At 35.4% G+C, this 15846-nt stretch overlaps 3 protein-coding genes and 1 long non-coding RNA gene across 4 annotated transcripts; 3 read left to right on the top strand and 1 right to left on the bottom strand.

The window, feature by feature from the left end:
* The first annotated feature begins 6512 nt into the window (after nt 1-6512).
* Nucleotides 6513-7430, top strand: LOC103855696 (late embryogenesis abundant protein 46). Its single transcript, XM_009132713.2, has 2 exons — nt 6513-6733; nt 6823-7430. Exons 1-2 carry the CDS (start codon nt 6647-6649, stop codon nt 7213-7215), a joined length of 480 nt encoding a protein of 159 aa, XP_009130961.1. The 5' UTR covers nt 6513-6646; the 3' UTR covers nt 7216-7430.
* A 243-nt stretch (nt 7431-7673) lies between these two features.
* On the top strand, nt 7674-11611 carry LOC103855695. The gene is made up of 3 exons (XM_033287171.1): nt 7674-10502; nt 10577-10795; nt 10895-11611. Exons 1-3 carry the CDS (start codon nt 10176-10178, stop codon nt 11021-11023), a joined length of 675 nt encoding a protein of 224 aa, XP_033143062.1. The 5' UTR covers nt 7674-10175; the 3' UTR covers nt 11024-11611.
* A 1294-nt stretch (nt 11612-12905) lies between these two features.
* On the bottom strand, nt 12906-13851 carry LOC103855691. Its single transcript, XR_630754.3, has 2 exons — nt 13700-13851; nt 12906-13200 (listed from the first exon to the last, which is right to left on the bottom strand). It is a non-coding gene; the product is annotated as an uncharacterized LOC103855691 (long non-coding RNA).
* LOC117125608 (nucleolin 1) lies at nt 13476-15432 on the top strand. The gene is made up of 5 exons (XM_009132709.3): nt 13476-13779; nt 14121-14191; nt 14416-14736; nt 14823-14942; nt 15024-15432. The coding sequence occupies exons 1-5, from the start codon at nt 13684-13686 to the stop codon at nt 15223-15225; spliced, it is 810 nt and encodes a 269-aa protein (XP_009130957.1). The 5' UTR covers nt 13476-13683; the 3' UTR covers nt 15226-15432.
* Nucleotides 15433-15846: the final 414 nt, after the last annotated feature.

The raw sequence follows: 15846 nt of genomic DNA, 5'->3' as shown, positions 1-15846 counted from the left end.
GTAGTGGGGCGTCGTTTTCCAGTTCGGATGTGCCATGGAGAAGTAACTTTTATCGTGTCGGTTACGTCCGATGCAAGACATCCGTCAATCCCCCACCTGAAAAATACAAATTTAAAATATAAATTATTTTTTAAAGTTATAAAAGAATTTAAAAAGAATAAAAAAATAATGAAACATACCATAAAGTTCCGTCCGGTCGGTCGGGGTCGATGACTGGTAAACCTTCTCTGCCTGGCAGACGGAGAATGTCCTCTACGGTGTACTGCGAGTAAGGAGCACTCGGAGGCACCATCAAATCGGGATGAATCTCGGCCGCGGGCATCGGAGGTGCCGGCATCGTAGGAGGCACAGGAGGAGGAGGCATCTGGGGAGGCACGTGAAGAACCGATGGTGCACTAGAAGAAGGAGATCCAATGACTCTCTGAGTGTACTGAGTCTCGGGGACAGTCTCCTGACCCGAAGAACCGGGAGCTGAAGAAGACGACGGGTCTAAACGACTACCCGGCTCACCGAACATCTCTCTGTAATGGGCAGTAAGTCTACCTTTTCGAACCTGAGAAAAAAATTTAATTTTTTAAATTTTCGTGAACATATACTTCCCAACATTATCCACCTAATCAACACTAAATAACATAAGATCCGTAAACCTATCTAAATTCCCTATACTAACCACCTAATCTATCCTAAACTAATCAAACTAGAGAGGAATTAGAGAGACTTACCATTGCTACGAATTAGGGAGGAAGTGGAGAGGAAGTGGAGAGGAAAACGGAGCGAGCTCGCTCGGGATATATATAAGATTACTTGTCCTCGTAATTTCCTCGTAAACTTACGAGGAATTACAGAGGCCCGCGTTTTCAGTTACGACGAAATAGCGACGAAATACAAAGGCCCGCGTTTTCGTTAACGACGTTTTTACGACGAAATGGGTTACGTGGAATTAACGAGTTAACCAGTTACGAGGAATTAGCGAGCCTTTATTTTCTATATATACCCACAACTTTCCTTCTCAAACCACACACAAACTCACAAAACACACCCTATCTCAAATCACACTCCTCACCAAAATACTTTTCAAATTAGAAATATTTGAAAAAAAAAAGAAGAAAAGAAGATATTAGAATTTATGTGGGTGAGACTTAAGTTTCACCACATATAATTCCAGTATCTTTCTTTTTTTCTTTTTTTCTAGTTTTTATACTATGAGGAAGTAGCAAGTCCCGCTTTTCACCAATTTAGAAAATTTGGAAAAAAAAGAAGAGAAGAAGATATTTGGAACTCATGTGGTCGAGACTTACGTAAGTCTTGCCAAATGTGATTCAAGCATCTTTCTTCTCTTCTTTTTTTTTAGTATTTTTAATATTTTTGTCGTAATATCGTCGTTATTTTACGACTCTTTTACGACGATTTTGGCTTACGTGGAATTAGCGTGCCCCGCTTTTTTTAATTTCGTCGTAAACTCCTCGTGGCCTTACGAGGTGTTTACGACGAAATCATCCTACGTGGAATTAAAGAGTGCCTCCTTCGTCATTTACTTTACGTGGTATTTACGTCAATTTACCTTACGAGGTCTTTACGACGATTCTGTCCTACGTGGAATAAACGAGGATTACGTCGTACATTCGACGTCAAATTACGAGGAATTAACGAGCAGTACGTTTAAATCCCTAAAATCCGAAACCCCAAACCCCAAAACCCCATATTCCTTATCTTCTACTTCATATATTCCAAACCCCAACTTTATTTCCATTCCAAACCACAATTCCCACATTTACTTATTTATAAAACAAACTCCCACAATTTCTTATTCATAAAACAAACTCTCACATTACCTTATTCATAAAACAAACTCTCACATTACCTTATTCATAAAACAAACTACACAAAATCAAATGCATCAATCGGATACATCGACATTCTCGTCATCACTAGAAATATCATCATTTTCATTAAACTCGTCTTCTACAGCTTCGTCTGTGGCATCATCGGTAAGATCTTCGTATTCGTGATTATGCGGATCAATGAGAAGGATGTCATCAACTTCTTGTTCAGGTTCCTCGACTTCATTTATCTGTTCTTCTTGCAATGGTGGTTCTTCTCCACTGATGATTCGTCCTCGAGGTGTAACTTTGATCACTGCTAACCAATTTATACCCGAATCTCTCATCCGAGGGTATGGAAGGAAGCTAACTTGGTCTGCTTGTGAAGCTAAGATGAAAGGCTCGAATTTGTTGTACCGACGTCCACCGTTGACATCAACTACACCAAATTTGTTAGACCGAACACCTCTGTTGACGACGGGGTCGAACCATTCACATTTGAAGATGACGCATTTCAGCTTCAGTATCCCTGGAAATTCGACTTCAATAATCTCCGTCAAGATCCCGTAGAAATCTGTTTCCCCTTTCACACATATTCCATAGTTACTGGTCGCCCGCTGTCTACCATACTCATATGTGTGAAAAGTGTAGCCTCGTGTGAAATACATCTGTGATGTGGTGACCTTTACAAGTGGAGATTGAATTACTTCGTGTAACCACTTAGGATAATCTGCATCGTCGTCATAATCAACCTGCAAAAATAAAGAGAACATTAAAATACAAATCATGTATGAAAAAATAGTTTGAGTTATAATACCTGATTCCGCAACCACTTAATGAAGTGCTGATCTTTCCTTTTGTCTACGTCACTTGTGGATATACCAGGAAATGTTTCTTCGACTTGAGAAACAAATAGGCTGTAAAATTAATCACATTTCATAGGAATGAATCTCTTGCAATTATATAATTAATTATATGTGTTTTGAAGTGTCCATATATGTTACCTTTCAAAATAACGCATCAATGGATCCTCGCAATTGAGTAGAATATAGGTGTGTGCACTATGAGCGTCTTGTTCACTCGACCACCAAACCTCTTTAGACTTCCCACCGAGTCGTCCAATCTGGCTAAAGATGTCTGGAACACCAGCAACTGCATATGTTGGCGCAACTCCACCATCATCATATCTTCTTGGAGCTCTTCTACGGGTACGTACTTTTGACGCAAAGTAGTACGATGTGAAGTGAGAAACTTCTTCCGTCAAACTTCCAGCAATTATAGAACCTTCAACTTTGGCGAGGTTCTTTGCTTTTCCCTTCAAATATTTCATGGCTCGCTCATACTGATACATCCATCCGTAATGTACAGGTCCACGAAGCAATGCTTCATATGGGAGGTGGACAGCTAGATGCTCCATGACGTCAAAAAATCCAGGAGGAAATATCTTCTCCAAGTTGCACAATAAGATGGGAATGTTCTCCTGAAGCTGTTCTACAACTTCTTCTTTAAGAGTGCGTGTGCTCAGATCCCTAAAAATGCTCCAATGCCTTTTATATTCCAAAAACAATTAAACACATTGTTAGTCGTATATTATTTTGCAAACTAGACCGTTATAAAATTATTGTGATATAAAACACTACGAACCTGCAAGTGCTTCATGTACGTTTGTTGGAAGTAGCTCCGCAAATGCAAAGGGCAGTAGTCGTTGCATAAAGACATGACAATCATGACTCTTCATCCCAGAGAACTTTTGACCCTTTTCAACACATCTAGAGAGATTTGAAACATACCCATCGGGGAACTTCACTTCTGATGCCACCCAGTTGAACAACACCGACTTTTTTTCTGAAGACAGTCTGAATATCGGAACGGGAACTTGTCCATTGCTTTTAATATGTAACTCGCTTCTTGAGCAAATATCCGGCAAGTCCAACCTCGATTTTATGTTGTCTTTTGTCTTCCCTGGGACATTCAATATTGTATTCATGATGTTCTCAAAGAAATTCTTCTCTATATGCATCACATCGAGGTTGTGGCGCAGAAGAAGATCCTTCCAATATGGCAACTCCCAAAATATACTCTTCTTGTGCCAGTTGTGATGAACACCGTAAGAATCAGGCATATTACGAGGGACATGCCAATTACCACCCCAACGAACTGTTTCGTTAGCTCCGTAGTAGTCGATTTGTGCTTCAATTTGTTCTCCAGTTAGATATGGTGGAGAAGTGTCTCTCACAACCCTTTTGTGCCTAAACAAATTCTTGTTTCTTCGGTAAGGATGGCCAATGGGAAGAAATCGACGATGACAATCAAACCAACTTGTCTTCCTACCATTCTTCAGTTGAAACGCATCTGTCGTTCCATTACAATATGGACAAGCTAATCTCCCATGTGTAGTCCATCCAGACAACATCCCATATGCAGGAAAGTCACTTATGGTCCACAAAAGCATAGCTCGCATCGTAAAATTCGTCTTCGTTGAACAGTCATACGTCCTCACCCCTGTTGACCACAAATCCTTCAACTCTTTTATCAGTGGTTGTAGGAAAACATCCAGGGACCTTTTTGGATGGTTCGGACCAGGTATCAATATCGTCAAGAATAGCAACTCCCGTTGCATGCACATCTCCGGTGGCAGGTTGTATGGCGTAAGAAAGACTGGCCACAATGAATATTGTCTCCCTGACATTCCGAACGGACTAAATCCATCTGTGCATAATCCGAGATACACATTCCGGCTATTGCTAGCAAAATCCGGATGTACTTTGTTGAAATGTTTCCAGGCTCTTGCATCTGATGGATGAGTCATCTCACCATCCGTCTGAGTATGCTCGGCATGCCATCTCATCTTTGCAGCAGTCTGCTCTGATTGATACAATCTTTTCAATCTGTCTGTAATTGGTAGGTACCACATCCTTTGGTACGGTACCCTATTACGTCCCCGTCCTTGCGGCTTGAATCGTGGCTTCTTGCAGAATCGACATACTTCTAGCTTCTCATCATCTCCCCAATAGATCATGCAGTTGTCGATGCAGACATCTATCATCTCCGAAGGCAACCCAAGACTATAAACTAATTTCTGAATCTCATAATAAGAATCAGCAGACACATTGTCTTCCGGCAAATACTCTTTAAACAAGTCCGCCCATTCGTTCATGCAACTTTCAGGTAGATTGTGATCAGTTTTAATATTCATCATTCTAGCAGCCAACGACAATTTAGAGAGACCTTCTCTACAACCACTGTAAAGTGGTTGATTCGCCGCGTTTAACATTCCGTAAAACTTTTTTGCATCTATATTAGGTTCTTCATCTTCATCATGAGCTACGAATGCATCAGCTACCATATCATGAACCCTATCATAATCTACCATCTCCTCCTGATGGTAACTATGTTCATTATGCAAATGATGATTAACCGGTTCTTCCTGAAAATTGCTATTACTACTACTAGCTTCATTCTGATCATAATTATAACCTTCCCCATGTTGAAACCAGATATAGTAATTTGGCGTGAAACCTCTATTTATTAAATGCTTCCAAACATTTTCACGGTTTGCCAATTTCGAATTGTTGCATTTCCGACAAGGACAGAACATCTTACCACTTTCTTGGGCGAGCGGTGTTGAATCTGCTTGGTGCATAAATGTCTCCAGCCCCGCAAGGTATTCTTTCGTCACTCTCCCGTTAGCATCTCTATGCATATACATCCAATTCCGCAACTCGTAAATAGTTCCAGAGCCAGCCATTTTTTTTTCTTTCACGTTTTTTGTTGTTGGTGTGTTTAAAATGATGTTCCAACATCCATATTTATAGAAAATTTCGAATCTGGTAGTTGTAATTTTACTATGAAATTACGACGAAAATTAATTGTATGGCCAAAAAAAAAACGTGAGCCACCTACCAAGTTGGTGGATTCAAAATTTCTTCGTTAAGTACACGTAAAATATGTCGTCGTAAAGCACTCGCGAAATTTACGTGGCTTTTACGAGGAAAAACTATTTCCTCGTAAAAGCCACGTCAATTTACACCGTCTTTACGACGAATATTTTTTGTCGTTACCTTACGACGAAATAACGATGCTTTTCTTTCTCAACGTACTTTCCTCGCAAAATCAATGTTTTTTTACGAGGATTATTTTTCCTCGTTAAACTTCCTCGTTAAAGTTACGTATTCTTGTAGTGATGGTAGCCGGAAAATTATAGCTTAAGTGCACTTGTAGGTTTATTTTTACAAATGCTGTATGCTTGTTTTGTTGGTTAAGTGTTCTTGACCACGTTATCTTAATTATAATGTTAATTCGATCCATCTTTTAATGTTTCAACATCTTTCGGTAGCGTTTAATTGTTTTAGTAATTAGATATGTTTAGTAATGAGTGATATGACCTTTTGTGCTGAATTATTTACATGAACAAGAAAACAATGGAGAAATCTATAGTATTACTATTAATAAACGACGAACTCGGGTCGAACACTTATAAAAGGAAAAAGAAACCGCATAACGTTAACGATTAACGACTCTTTGCACTCTTACACAAAGCCTAACACGCGTCAACACTCAAACTGTTACGAGATCTACCGCTGCTACACGTGTATGACAAAGAGGTGCAACAAAGCCTACCACCTCTTGTTTCATGACACGTTTCGCTGACGTGTTGCCAAGAGCGTAATTAAATAATAGTCACAGTTACCACGTGGCGAAGGCAGTGCCTATTTTTATGAGACATGCTCACATGAACAACAAAACATAAGCTATCTTTTTGGTGTAAAACATAAGCTATCTTCTTGTAACATTTTGATTTTTACTAAGGAAGAAAGATTAAAAAAATGCAGTCGATGAAAGAAACAGCTTCGAACATTGCAGCTTCTGCAAAGTCTGGCATGGACAAGACCAAAGCTACCTTGGAGGAAAAGGTAGGTTTATTAGTTGTGTTTAATCATCGATCATTTAAGCAAAATAATTTCTTTGATAAATAATATGGTGATATTGGATTTTTTTAAAGGCGGAGAAGATGACGACGCGAGACCCTGTTCAGAAACAGATGGCCACACAGAAGAAAGAAGCAAAGATTAACCAGGCTGAGATGCAGAAGAGAGAAGTGCGTGAGCACAACGCTGCCATGAAAGAAGCTGCTGGAGGTGGAACCGGAACCGGTTTAGTTTTGGGGTCAGCCACTCACTCAACCACTGGACACGTCGGACATGGGACTGGGACCCACCAGATGTCAGATTTGCCTGGTCACGGAACGGGACAAGCAACCGGACACGTTGTGGAGAGAACGACCTTGACAGAACCTATCGGGACAAACACTGGAACTGGTCGGACCGCTGCTCATAACGCCCACGTTGGTGGTGGCACCACTGGGTACGGAACTAGTGGAGGATACACTGGATAAGGCGATTTCTCATATATATGCTTTTGTGTGTTCATATTGTTTTTCGGGTCCTACCTTTTGTTTTCTCTCCTAATAAATATGGGTTTCTTTTCTTGTTTTTTTTGGTCTGGTGACAGACTTAACGTTGTGTCTTTCTTATAATAATTATGTTAATTTTCAGTAATTGGTGTGTTAATCTTTTTTTTTTTTGGAACATATGATATGATATTCAGTAATTGGTGTGTTAATCTTCGTATCCCAAAACTTGAAACTCGAAGCAAAGATTGAATGGATGTTTGCCGATAATTACTGGCATAATGCATGTTCCGTGCTTTCTTCCGGTTTACAAAATACAAACCAAGGAGGATCATCAACAACGTCCATATAACATTGAACATCATCCCAATAATTTTTGAGGAACACATTCATTGGGGCACGCTCATTTTGTGAAACTAAACATTCAACACTCTGAAATTTACAAAAGAAAGATGTCATATCAAGTTGATATATTTGAGACTTCGAAAACTTTAACTGATTTAAAATAATTACCTACCATTGATCCCAACCTTGCTAATGTGGAAAAAACATATTAATTAAAGATCAAAACATTAAATTAGTCGAGGAACATAAGATATCACAGAGAAAAAATCAGTATCTAAACTAGTTTCAATTCGAAGTAATCAGCACAATGAAATTAAAAATATAGTTCCCTCATTGATGCTGCAACTTTTTTAGTATGTAATTACTAATTAGTAAATATCTACTTTTGTGTGTGTGTGTGTGTTTTAGGCTGTTAGGAGGAACGCGTTTTGAACTTTTGCTTTATAAACAAAACGACCAATGTCAAACAGATATGACGTGAGATCCTTGGGAATGCTTACACAACCTGTGTCAACATATATTGATTACTCATCCATTGCGTGAAAAATCTCAAGTGAAAAGTGAAAAGTGAAAACGATAGCAAAAAGGAGAGAAAAAAATTAAGAAATTTAAGTTAGGAGATTCAAGCAACCGACCTTTATCTAAATTTACCAACAGAATAAATCATGTATAAGGACATCTGTTTGTTATATTCTGAATGTTTGTGTTTAAAAAAAAAGTAAATAAAAAAAAGAATGATTAATCAAAATGAACAAATTTCATTTGATGAATTCGTCGCAGCAAATGTATTTGATCCATCGGCTAGCAACGCTCCAGTGGGTCACCACCAGAGTGGGTCATGGGGATTGAAACAATTACGGTTTAAAACTCTGATACCCAAGCGTAGAGCCATGAGCTAAAATATAATGTAATTAGGCCTAAATGTAACTAATTGATCAATCTACCCCGACTCAATCTACGTCTAATTCATGTTTTATGGAGATCGTCAAAGTCAATCAAAATGATTCCTTCCTTTAAAGCAAGAATAGAGATTATTTTCTTTGTCTAGTACTTAAACTCACGTATCTCTTTCTGATTATTTAGATAGACCATGTTAAAATCAAATGATTATTAGAGTTTTAGAGAGTTAAGATACCAATAGAGTTTTTTTTTTAATTGTTGGTTGTATATTATTGATCCTACTCTCCTAATTTAATATAAGGATCAATATTGTGTGAATCAGTTTGTAGTCGGATATCAATCACTATGAGTAATGGAACTTTGGATTTTAGTTTAATTTAAGAAGAAGGAAACTCTTTTCAACGTACCTAAACACATAATTTTAAAACTTTTACCTTAATTGCTCTCCGTCTCGTTTTTTCAACGAACAGATATAGAGATTTTTGTTATTTTTATATTAACAAAAAAAACTTTATTTTTTCAACCTACTTTTTACCGCAAAAACTATCTTCCAACATATGAACATTACTTTGTACATCCTTTTTCCAAAAACAAAAATCATTATATCAACCCATACTTTAACTACAAACTCTTCATTCATTATTTTTTTTTGCTTGCATCTAGTACTTAAACTCGTGTATCTCTTTCTGATTATTTAGATAGTTCATGTTAAAATCAAATGATTATTGGAGCGCTAAGATACCAATAGTGTTTTGATTCAATACATGTAATCAGTTAGTATCTATCGTACCTTTTTTTTTTGTCACTGAATTATATTAAAATAAAAAGGAAAGCAGGACCCAAAAGTCATTAGCCCAAGTTCTGCGCCTACTCTCCTAATTTAATAAAAAGGATCAGTATTGTGAATCAGTTAGCAGTCACGAGTCAGATTTTAATCACTATTGAGTATCGAGTAATGAAACATTGGATTTTAGTTTACTTGTAGAAGAAGAAAACTCTCTCAACGTCCGAAATAGATAATTTTTTAACTTGTATACGCACTCTTAACTTATTTGCTTTCCATCTAATTTATTCAGCGTACGCAAATAGATATTTTAGCTTTTTTTATGAAAACTTTTACCGCAAAAACAAACTTTCAACATACAAAAATAGATAATTCACCTTTTACGTTTATTTTACCTCTTAAAACTTTTCACTCTCAGCGTTTTTACTTTTTTTTTTCAAAAAAAAGTTCATTTTATATCAACCCACACTTCAACCACAAATCTTCATTCTCATTTTCTTCAACATATTTTTCCTCTCAAGCAAGATATGTAAGTTATTTAGTTTTAGTGATCTTAGTCTTATTCGTCTTTTTTTTTCTACATGAACAATGAAAACTGTGACCGTAAACTAACTTTCAACATAAGAAAATAGATAATTCTCCTTTTATGTTTATTTTACCTCTTAAAATTTTGCACTCTTTAGCCTTTTTTTTATTCAAAAAAAGTTCATTATATCAACCACAAATCTCCACTCTCATTTTTTTCAACATATTTTTTCCTCTCAAGCAAGATATGTAAGTTATTTGTTTTTAGTGATCTTAATCTTTTTCTTCTTCTTTTCTTTTTTACATGAACAAATGACATTGCTTAATCGGTGAATCATTTGTATTGGTTTAGATTTTAAAAATCTTATATATTGATTTTCTGTTGCAGAATATGGAGTTGTTCATTAATTGGGAAAATGATGCTAATAACCTCGTCGACGACATCGAGTGGATACAAATTCATGGCACGGGCTGGGCGTATTCTCTTAGGCGGCACATGAATGCGGCATGTAGAATTGCGAACTTAATTGGTGCAGAATCCCTCTCTGTGGACTACTTGGTCAACTACATGAGAATGACTTCAGGGCTTACAATCACCTTGGGTCTTCCTTCCCTTCATTCGGTTAGGCCCTTCCTGATCTGGGAGGGTATGGTCCTGGATGATGATTATCAAATGTTGTTTGCTCAATTTATGAGGATCCCGGAACTCCCACTTCCGGTACGTAAATTTAGCTTAATTTTTAGTTTCTTTTTATTGATTATAAATAAGCTCGTCTTTCTTTTTCCATGCAGAGGGGAATTCGTCGTTTCGTAGTTACGGACATGATAATTCATTCTCTAGATCACTATCATTCCCCTATTACAGAGGGGAATCCGTCGTTTCGTAGTTACGGACATAATAATCAAGACTTTGAACAAGCATTCATCAATGCAATGAATCGTTCCCCTATTACAGCGGCAATCCCAACCTACCCATCGATACTTTCGTTCTTAGCAAACGCCCCTGAAAATGTAAGTTAAAATCTATATATATATTTTTTGGTTAACTTGAATTTTGGTTTCTAAGTATTTATTAATATATATATATATATTTTTTTTTTTTTTTTGCAGAATATTTACGCTCCGACGCTCCTAGAACTTCTTTTTGATGATTACCAAATCTGCATGTTATGTTCGCTACTGGAAGAGGCGTTTATCAAGGAGTTCCTTTTGTCAGGTTTCGAGACAGTTCTGGGTTAATCAACGGTGGCTTCATGAATGTTGAATTGGGTCAAGGAATCATCGTTCAGTTTGTCGAGCTGATTGGAGCATATGTCTTTATTTGATCGGTGCCGAAATGATCTAGAGCCTGCTATGGCGATGCCCCTATCTCTACCCCCTATTTATATAACAGATTTCTATTACTTTACTTTTGCTGTTTCATAACTTATCAACATCTTTCGGTACGCGTTTAATTGTTTCGGTAATTGGATATTTGTAGTGATGACCTTTTGTGCTGAAAACTATTTACATGAACAACATATATAATAAGAGAAACCAATGACAAATCTATTAGTATATGATAACATCTGTGAAAAAATCTATTAGACGTATATAATATCAAGTACTAGTGGTGTAAATGTGATAGCTTCTAATAAAATTATATGAGAATGCATAATATGTGAACACTATAAATATTAAAGTGCAAATATTCGTTTGTGTCTACTAGACAAACTCCAATGCAATCATGATGATAAAGACCTAATCACTTATAGAAACGTGTGAAGGATTCTGTTTCTTTATGTTGGTTCTAAATGGCATTATCGGTAAGAAATAACTGATTCATAACTAAAAGTGGGTTCACTCCAAAAAGTCTTTTCAATGCTAAGTCAATGCTTCGTAAAGACAATTATTTGATATTTTTCTGTTCTTTATTTATATACACAAGATTTTTCAGAGTAACTAATAGATTTTCATATTTATAATTATATTTATATAAAGTTATATTAAATAATAAATTATGACATATAATGTGTCACCAGTAGAATACATTAAAACTAACTTTTAGATTTGATAAATTTTCATGATAGCTGGTAGTTTTACTTTCATTTCATACCTTTTATATTTATTTTTAAATTAAATATTTTAAATATAATCAGTGTATCAAATATTTTAAAACTAATTGTAGTATTCTTATAAGTAAATATGGTTTCGTGTTTTATTTATTAGATATTTCTATTTTATTCGAAATAAATTATTTATATACCAGATTTTTTAAATGATTACTAGATTTATATTCATTTAAAAAATCAGTTTCTGAAAGTGTAAGACTTACTTAAGAATGTAATTTTGGTAAAATATAATATTAGCATAACTAAATTAATTAATTTAGCATAACTAAATTAATTAATTTAGCATAACTAAATTAATTAATTTAGCATAACTAAATTAATTAATTAATTATTTTATTTGGTAAAATATAATATTAGCATAACTAAATTAATTAATTTTATTATTCTTTTAATAAATTATGTTAAAAAATTAGATAATGATACAAAAAGTTATGTAAACATTTTCCAAATTATTATATATTATCTAAAAGCATGATCGGTAGAGATTGTAACTTTATTTTCTTGGTTCAAAATATAGGGTGTAAGTTTTTTTACTTTAGATGTAAATTTATATTATAACCTTTAAATTATTAAGTATAAAGTTTTTAAAAAATTATTTCCAAAACAAATATGTTTTCTGCTTTAATTTTAGTTTGTAGATTTAAATTATTTTGGTAAATTAATATGATTGATAAAAAAATAAAAGAAATGGTATTATAAATAGCTTCTTGCTAAACAAAGAATGAACCATTCTTCCTAAATCCCTAAAAACAAAAGTATTGTTCTTCTCCATGGAAAGATAGATCTGAATCTTTTCGTGTTTCTGCTTCGTATATGGTGAGTGTTTTTTTTTGTTTTTTTATGTACACGAAAAAAACACTTGACATGAATTTATTCGGTGTATACGTACATAAACTTAAAACTAAATATTCTGTAGCTTTAAAACATATATGTTGAAGCTGTGATTGGTGAACTAATAAAAGTCAGTGAATTAAAAATAAATGAAATAGTAAAACTGAAATACATCAAAAAGTATAATAATATTTATTTTATTTATTCATTAACAAATTTGTCAAAGAATAGTTTTTCTTTGTATTTTATTTAATTATTTTTGAGATTGGTAGAATGACTTCCATTCTATTAAAATAATTAATCACATAAAAATTATAATCCAGTTGCTCCATAAACGGTTGTTAGAATATTGATATTTGTGGGTCCCAGCACGAGGCGTTACCTCTTACATTGCATCGCATGATGAGCGTTTTTCAAAAGACTCTGACCACTATTTTATCAGAAAAAGCTCTCCACTATCTTTTTTTCTTCAACCTACAAAAATATATATTTGCTTTTTTTTACATTTCTCTTTCAGATAAAAACTTCATTTTCTGTACCCTACTTTTTTTTGAGTTTTACCACAAAAACCAAGACTTTAATTTCTCTAACCACTATTTTACCAGAAAAGCTCTCCACTATCGTTTTTCTTCAACCTACAAAAATATATATTTGCGTTTTACATTTCTCTTTCCGAAAAAACTTCATTTTCTCTACACTACTCTTTAAAGTTTTTACCACAAATACCATCCACTATCTTTTTTCCAACGTACAAAAAAAAGAACGGTGCCTTTTATGCTCTTTTTTTTTTTTGCTTTAGCTATAAATTTATATTAAAATAAGATTTAAATCACTAAGTATAATTTGAACCCAAAAAACAAAAATCACCAAGTATAAAGTTCCTGAAAGTCTGTGCCAGAAAATAAGATATTCTTCCTGAAATTCCTAGAGACAAAAGTATCGATCTTATCAAAGTCCATGGAGAGATCCGAACCTTCTTCTGGTTTGATCGATTTTATCAACGCCTCGATGGAGAGATCCGAATCTTCTTCTCGGGTTTCTGCTCCGTACACGGTGAGTTTTTCTTCTCCGCGCATCTAACGGCGTCGTCACTCTGTTTTTCTTTTCTCTCAAAACTATCTTTTGCTTCCGGCGGTCTTTTCTTTGCTTTTGATTATTGTTTGAGCTTCAAAGACCCGCTGTTTATCTCTTCCCAAACTCAGTGCCTGTTTCTTCTCTATCTCTCTTACCCAGAATCTTCTCCTAACTCTTTTGTTCCAGCTGTTTGTTTTTGTCGGCGATTGTACTGTTTGGTCCCCAGTCTTTTTAGGTTTTTAAATTAATATACATATATATATATATATATATATATTATTTTTTAAAGGATTCTAATTACATTTTTTTTATAAATATAGGGGAAGAGGACTTTGTACGGTGATAAGTATGTCGAGGTTATGAAGCAGTACTATGATTACGTCAAAAGCAGGTAAATAGATTTCTGTTTTTTTTTTTTTTTGCTTTTTGGAGATTTTGTGTAATGTTGATAGATACCAATAAATATTCTATTATTTGGTTTAGACTGAATAGCTATATTCGTGGGAATATCCAGATTTTTTTTTATTATGATTCTGATGTAAAGACGTGAAGTAATACAAGATGAATACCTTCGCTTTCAAATGTGTTTGCTAATTGATTCTATTGAACAATTAGGATAAGGATCGGTGTTGAAGGTTACGATACTTCCCTTGAACCGATTGATCTCTACCGGGCTTTGGAGAGTCTTTTCAAGACATGTGGAGAAGTCCACAACATGGAGATTCGCCGAGATCGAGTGACAAAAGCACTCCAGAAGTCGTGCATTGTTATCCTTCGTGGAGAAGGCGCAGGAGACAAAGCCTTGCAACTCAATGGAAGTGACATCGGAGGAAGGAAGATTGTCGTTACGAGTTTGCCTCCAGGACTCGACCTCAGCACTGGGTTGAGTACTGATGTACTCGCTGCTAGGAACGTGGCACATAATAAAAGAAAGTAGTAAGTTATTATGTATGCTGTTGACATTTTCGGCTTATGTAAGTCGTGTAAACGATATAATACAATGCAATTTTTTACTCTTGCAGTAGCGAAGGCATATCCGTTACTGGATATGACACTTCTCTTACTAAAGATGATGTCAAGAATGCTTTGACTAACCATTTCTCCACATGTGGCGAGATTACCGACGTTTTCGTTCTCAACAGGTTAGAAGTTGGAACCGTTCTCTAGTTTTGTTACCAAACCCAATTCGCTTAGTTTCCTTTGTTTTTTCTTTTTCTTTGCAGCCGTGCCCTGGTCTACTTCTACGAACAAGGCTCCAACAACCGAGCGCTTCAGCTGTCTGGAACCGACCTAGGAGGCTGCACACTGGTAGTCAAAGCCTTGCCCTATCCAAAACCCAAAGGTCGTAGTGCCTGGACCCGTTTGCGTTACCGTTTCAGGTCAGCCACTCTCTCAACGATCACTGGGTGGGCACATCAGATGTGAGAGGAATTCTGGTTTAGTATTTTATTTTATGAATTTCGGCTTGTTTGCTTGTTCTGTTTAGTACCCAAAAAAAAACTTATATTTCGGATATGTTTGATTACTACAAAAAAACTTATATTTCGGATATGTTTAATTACTGCTCTTTAGCTTAAATTCACATGGACTGTTTTTTTAATCATTTGATTATAACAGAGAATGTAGAACTTATAAGAGTTTTCTCGACCGACTTTATCTTATTGCGTCCAAGAAAGAATTTATCGTTGGAGAATTATTTACGAATAACCCATCTATAACGACAACAAAAACCGCCTAACATGTAAATAAATTATCAACAATCATGACAGTTCTTGTGTGATGATATCACCGACATATTAAATTTACATTCGAAGTTTAGGGGAGACAGATCATAAATAATCAAGCAGTCTTGTTCCACGATGAGCTCTGCTAAACACGAATGTTCAATCCTTTTTTCGTCCTATGAAATAGATGTCCTTGGGTGGGTTGATGATAAATCAACTAGGTTTATTCGTGGGCAGTATGGGCCTGAGAAATACTTGCCCAGAAGCTATTTTTGGCCCTTTGTATTTTTTTTTGTAAAAATCTTAAAACGCTGAAACAGCT

Source organism: Brassica rapa, chromosome A03, assembly GCF_000309985.2.
Source record: "Brassica rapa cultivar Chiifu-401-42 chromosome A03, CAAS_Brap_v3.01, whole genome shotgun sequence".
NCBI lineage: Eukaryota > Viridiplantae > Streptophyta > Magnoliopsida > Brassicales > Brassicaceae > Brassica > Brassica rapa.
Note: the sequence above shows the minus strand (reverse complement) of the source record. Positions and strands in the feature narration are given on the sequence as shown.

Excerpts from the sequence above, each read along its gene's own strand:
- LOC103855696 (XM_009132713.2), top strand. The coding sequence starts at position 6,647 with ATGCAGTCGATGAAAGAAACAGCTTCGAACATTGCAGCTTCTGCAAAG. Across the intron at positions 6,734-6,822 it reads AAGCTACCTTGGAGGAAAAG|GCGGAGAAGATGACGACGCG; the intron begins GTAGGTTTATTA and ends ATTTTTTTAAAG.
- LOC103855695 (XM_033287171.1), top strand. The coding sequence starts at position 10,176 with ATGGAGTTGTTCATTAATTGGGAAAATGATGCTAATAACCTCGTCGAC. Across the intron at positions 10,503-10,576 it reads TCCCGGAACTCCCACTTCCG|AGGGGAATTCGTCGTTTCGT; the intron begins GTACGTAAATTT and ends TTTTCCATGCAG. Across the intron at positions 10,796-10,894 it reads TAGCAAACGCCCCTGAAAAT|AATATTTACGCTCCGACGCT; the intron begins GTAAGTTAAAAT and ends TTTTTTTTGCAG.
- LOC117125608 (XM_009132709.3), top strand. The coding sequence starts at position 13,684 with ATGGAGAGATCCGAACCTTCTTCTGGTTTGATCGATTTTATCAACGCC. Across the intron at positions 14,192-14,415 it reads TATGATTACGTCAAAAGCAG|GATAAGGATCGGTGTTGAAG; the intron begins GTAAATAGATTT and ends TTGAACAATTAG. Across the intron at positions 14,943-15,023 it reads GACGTTTTCGTTCTCAACAG|CCGTGCCCTGGTCTACTTCT; the intron begins GTTAGAAGTTGG and ends TTTTCTTTGCAG.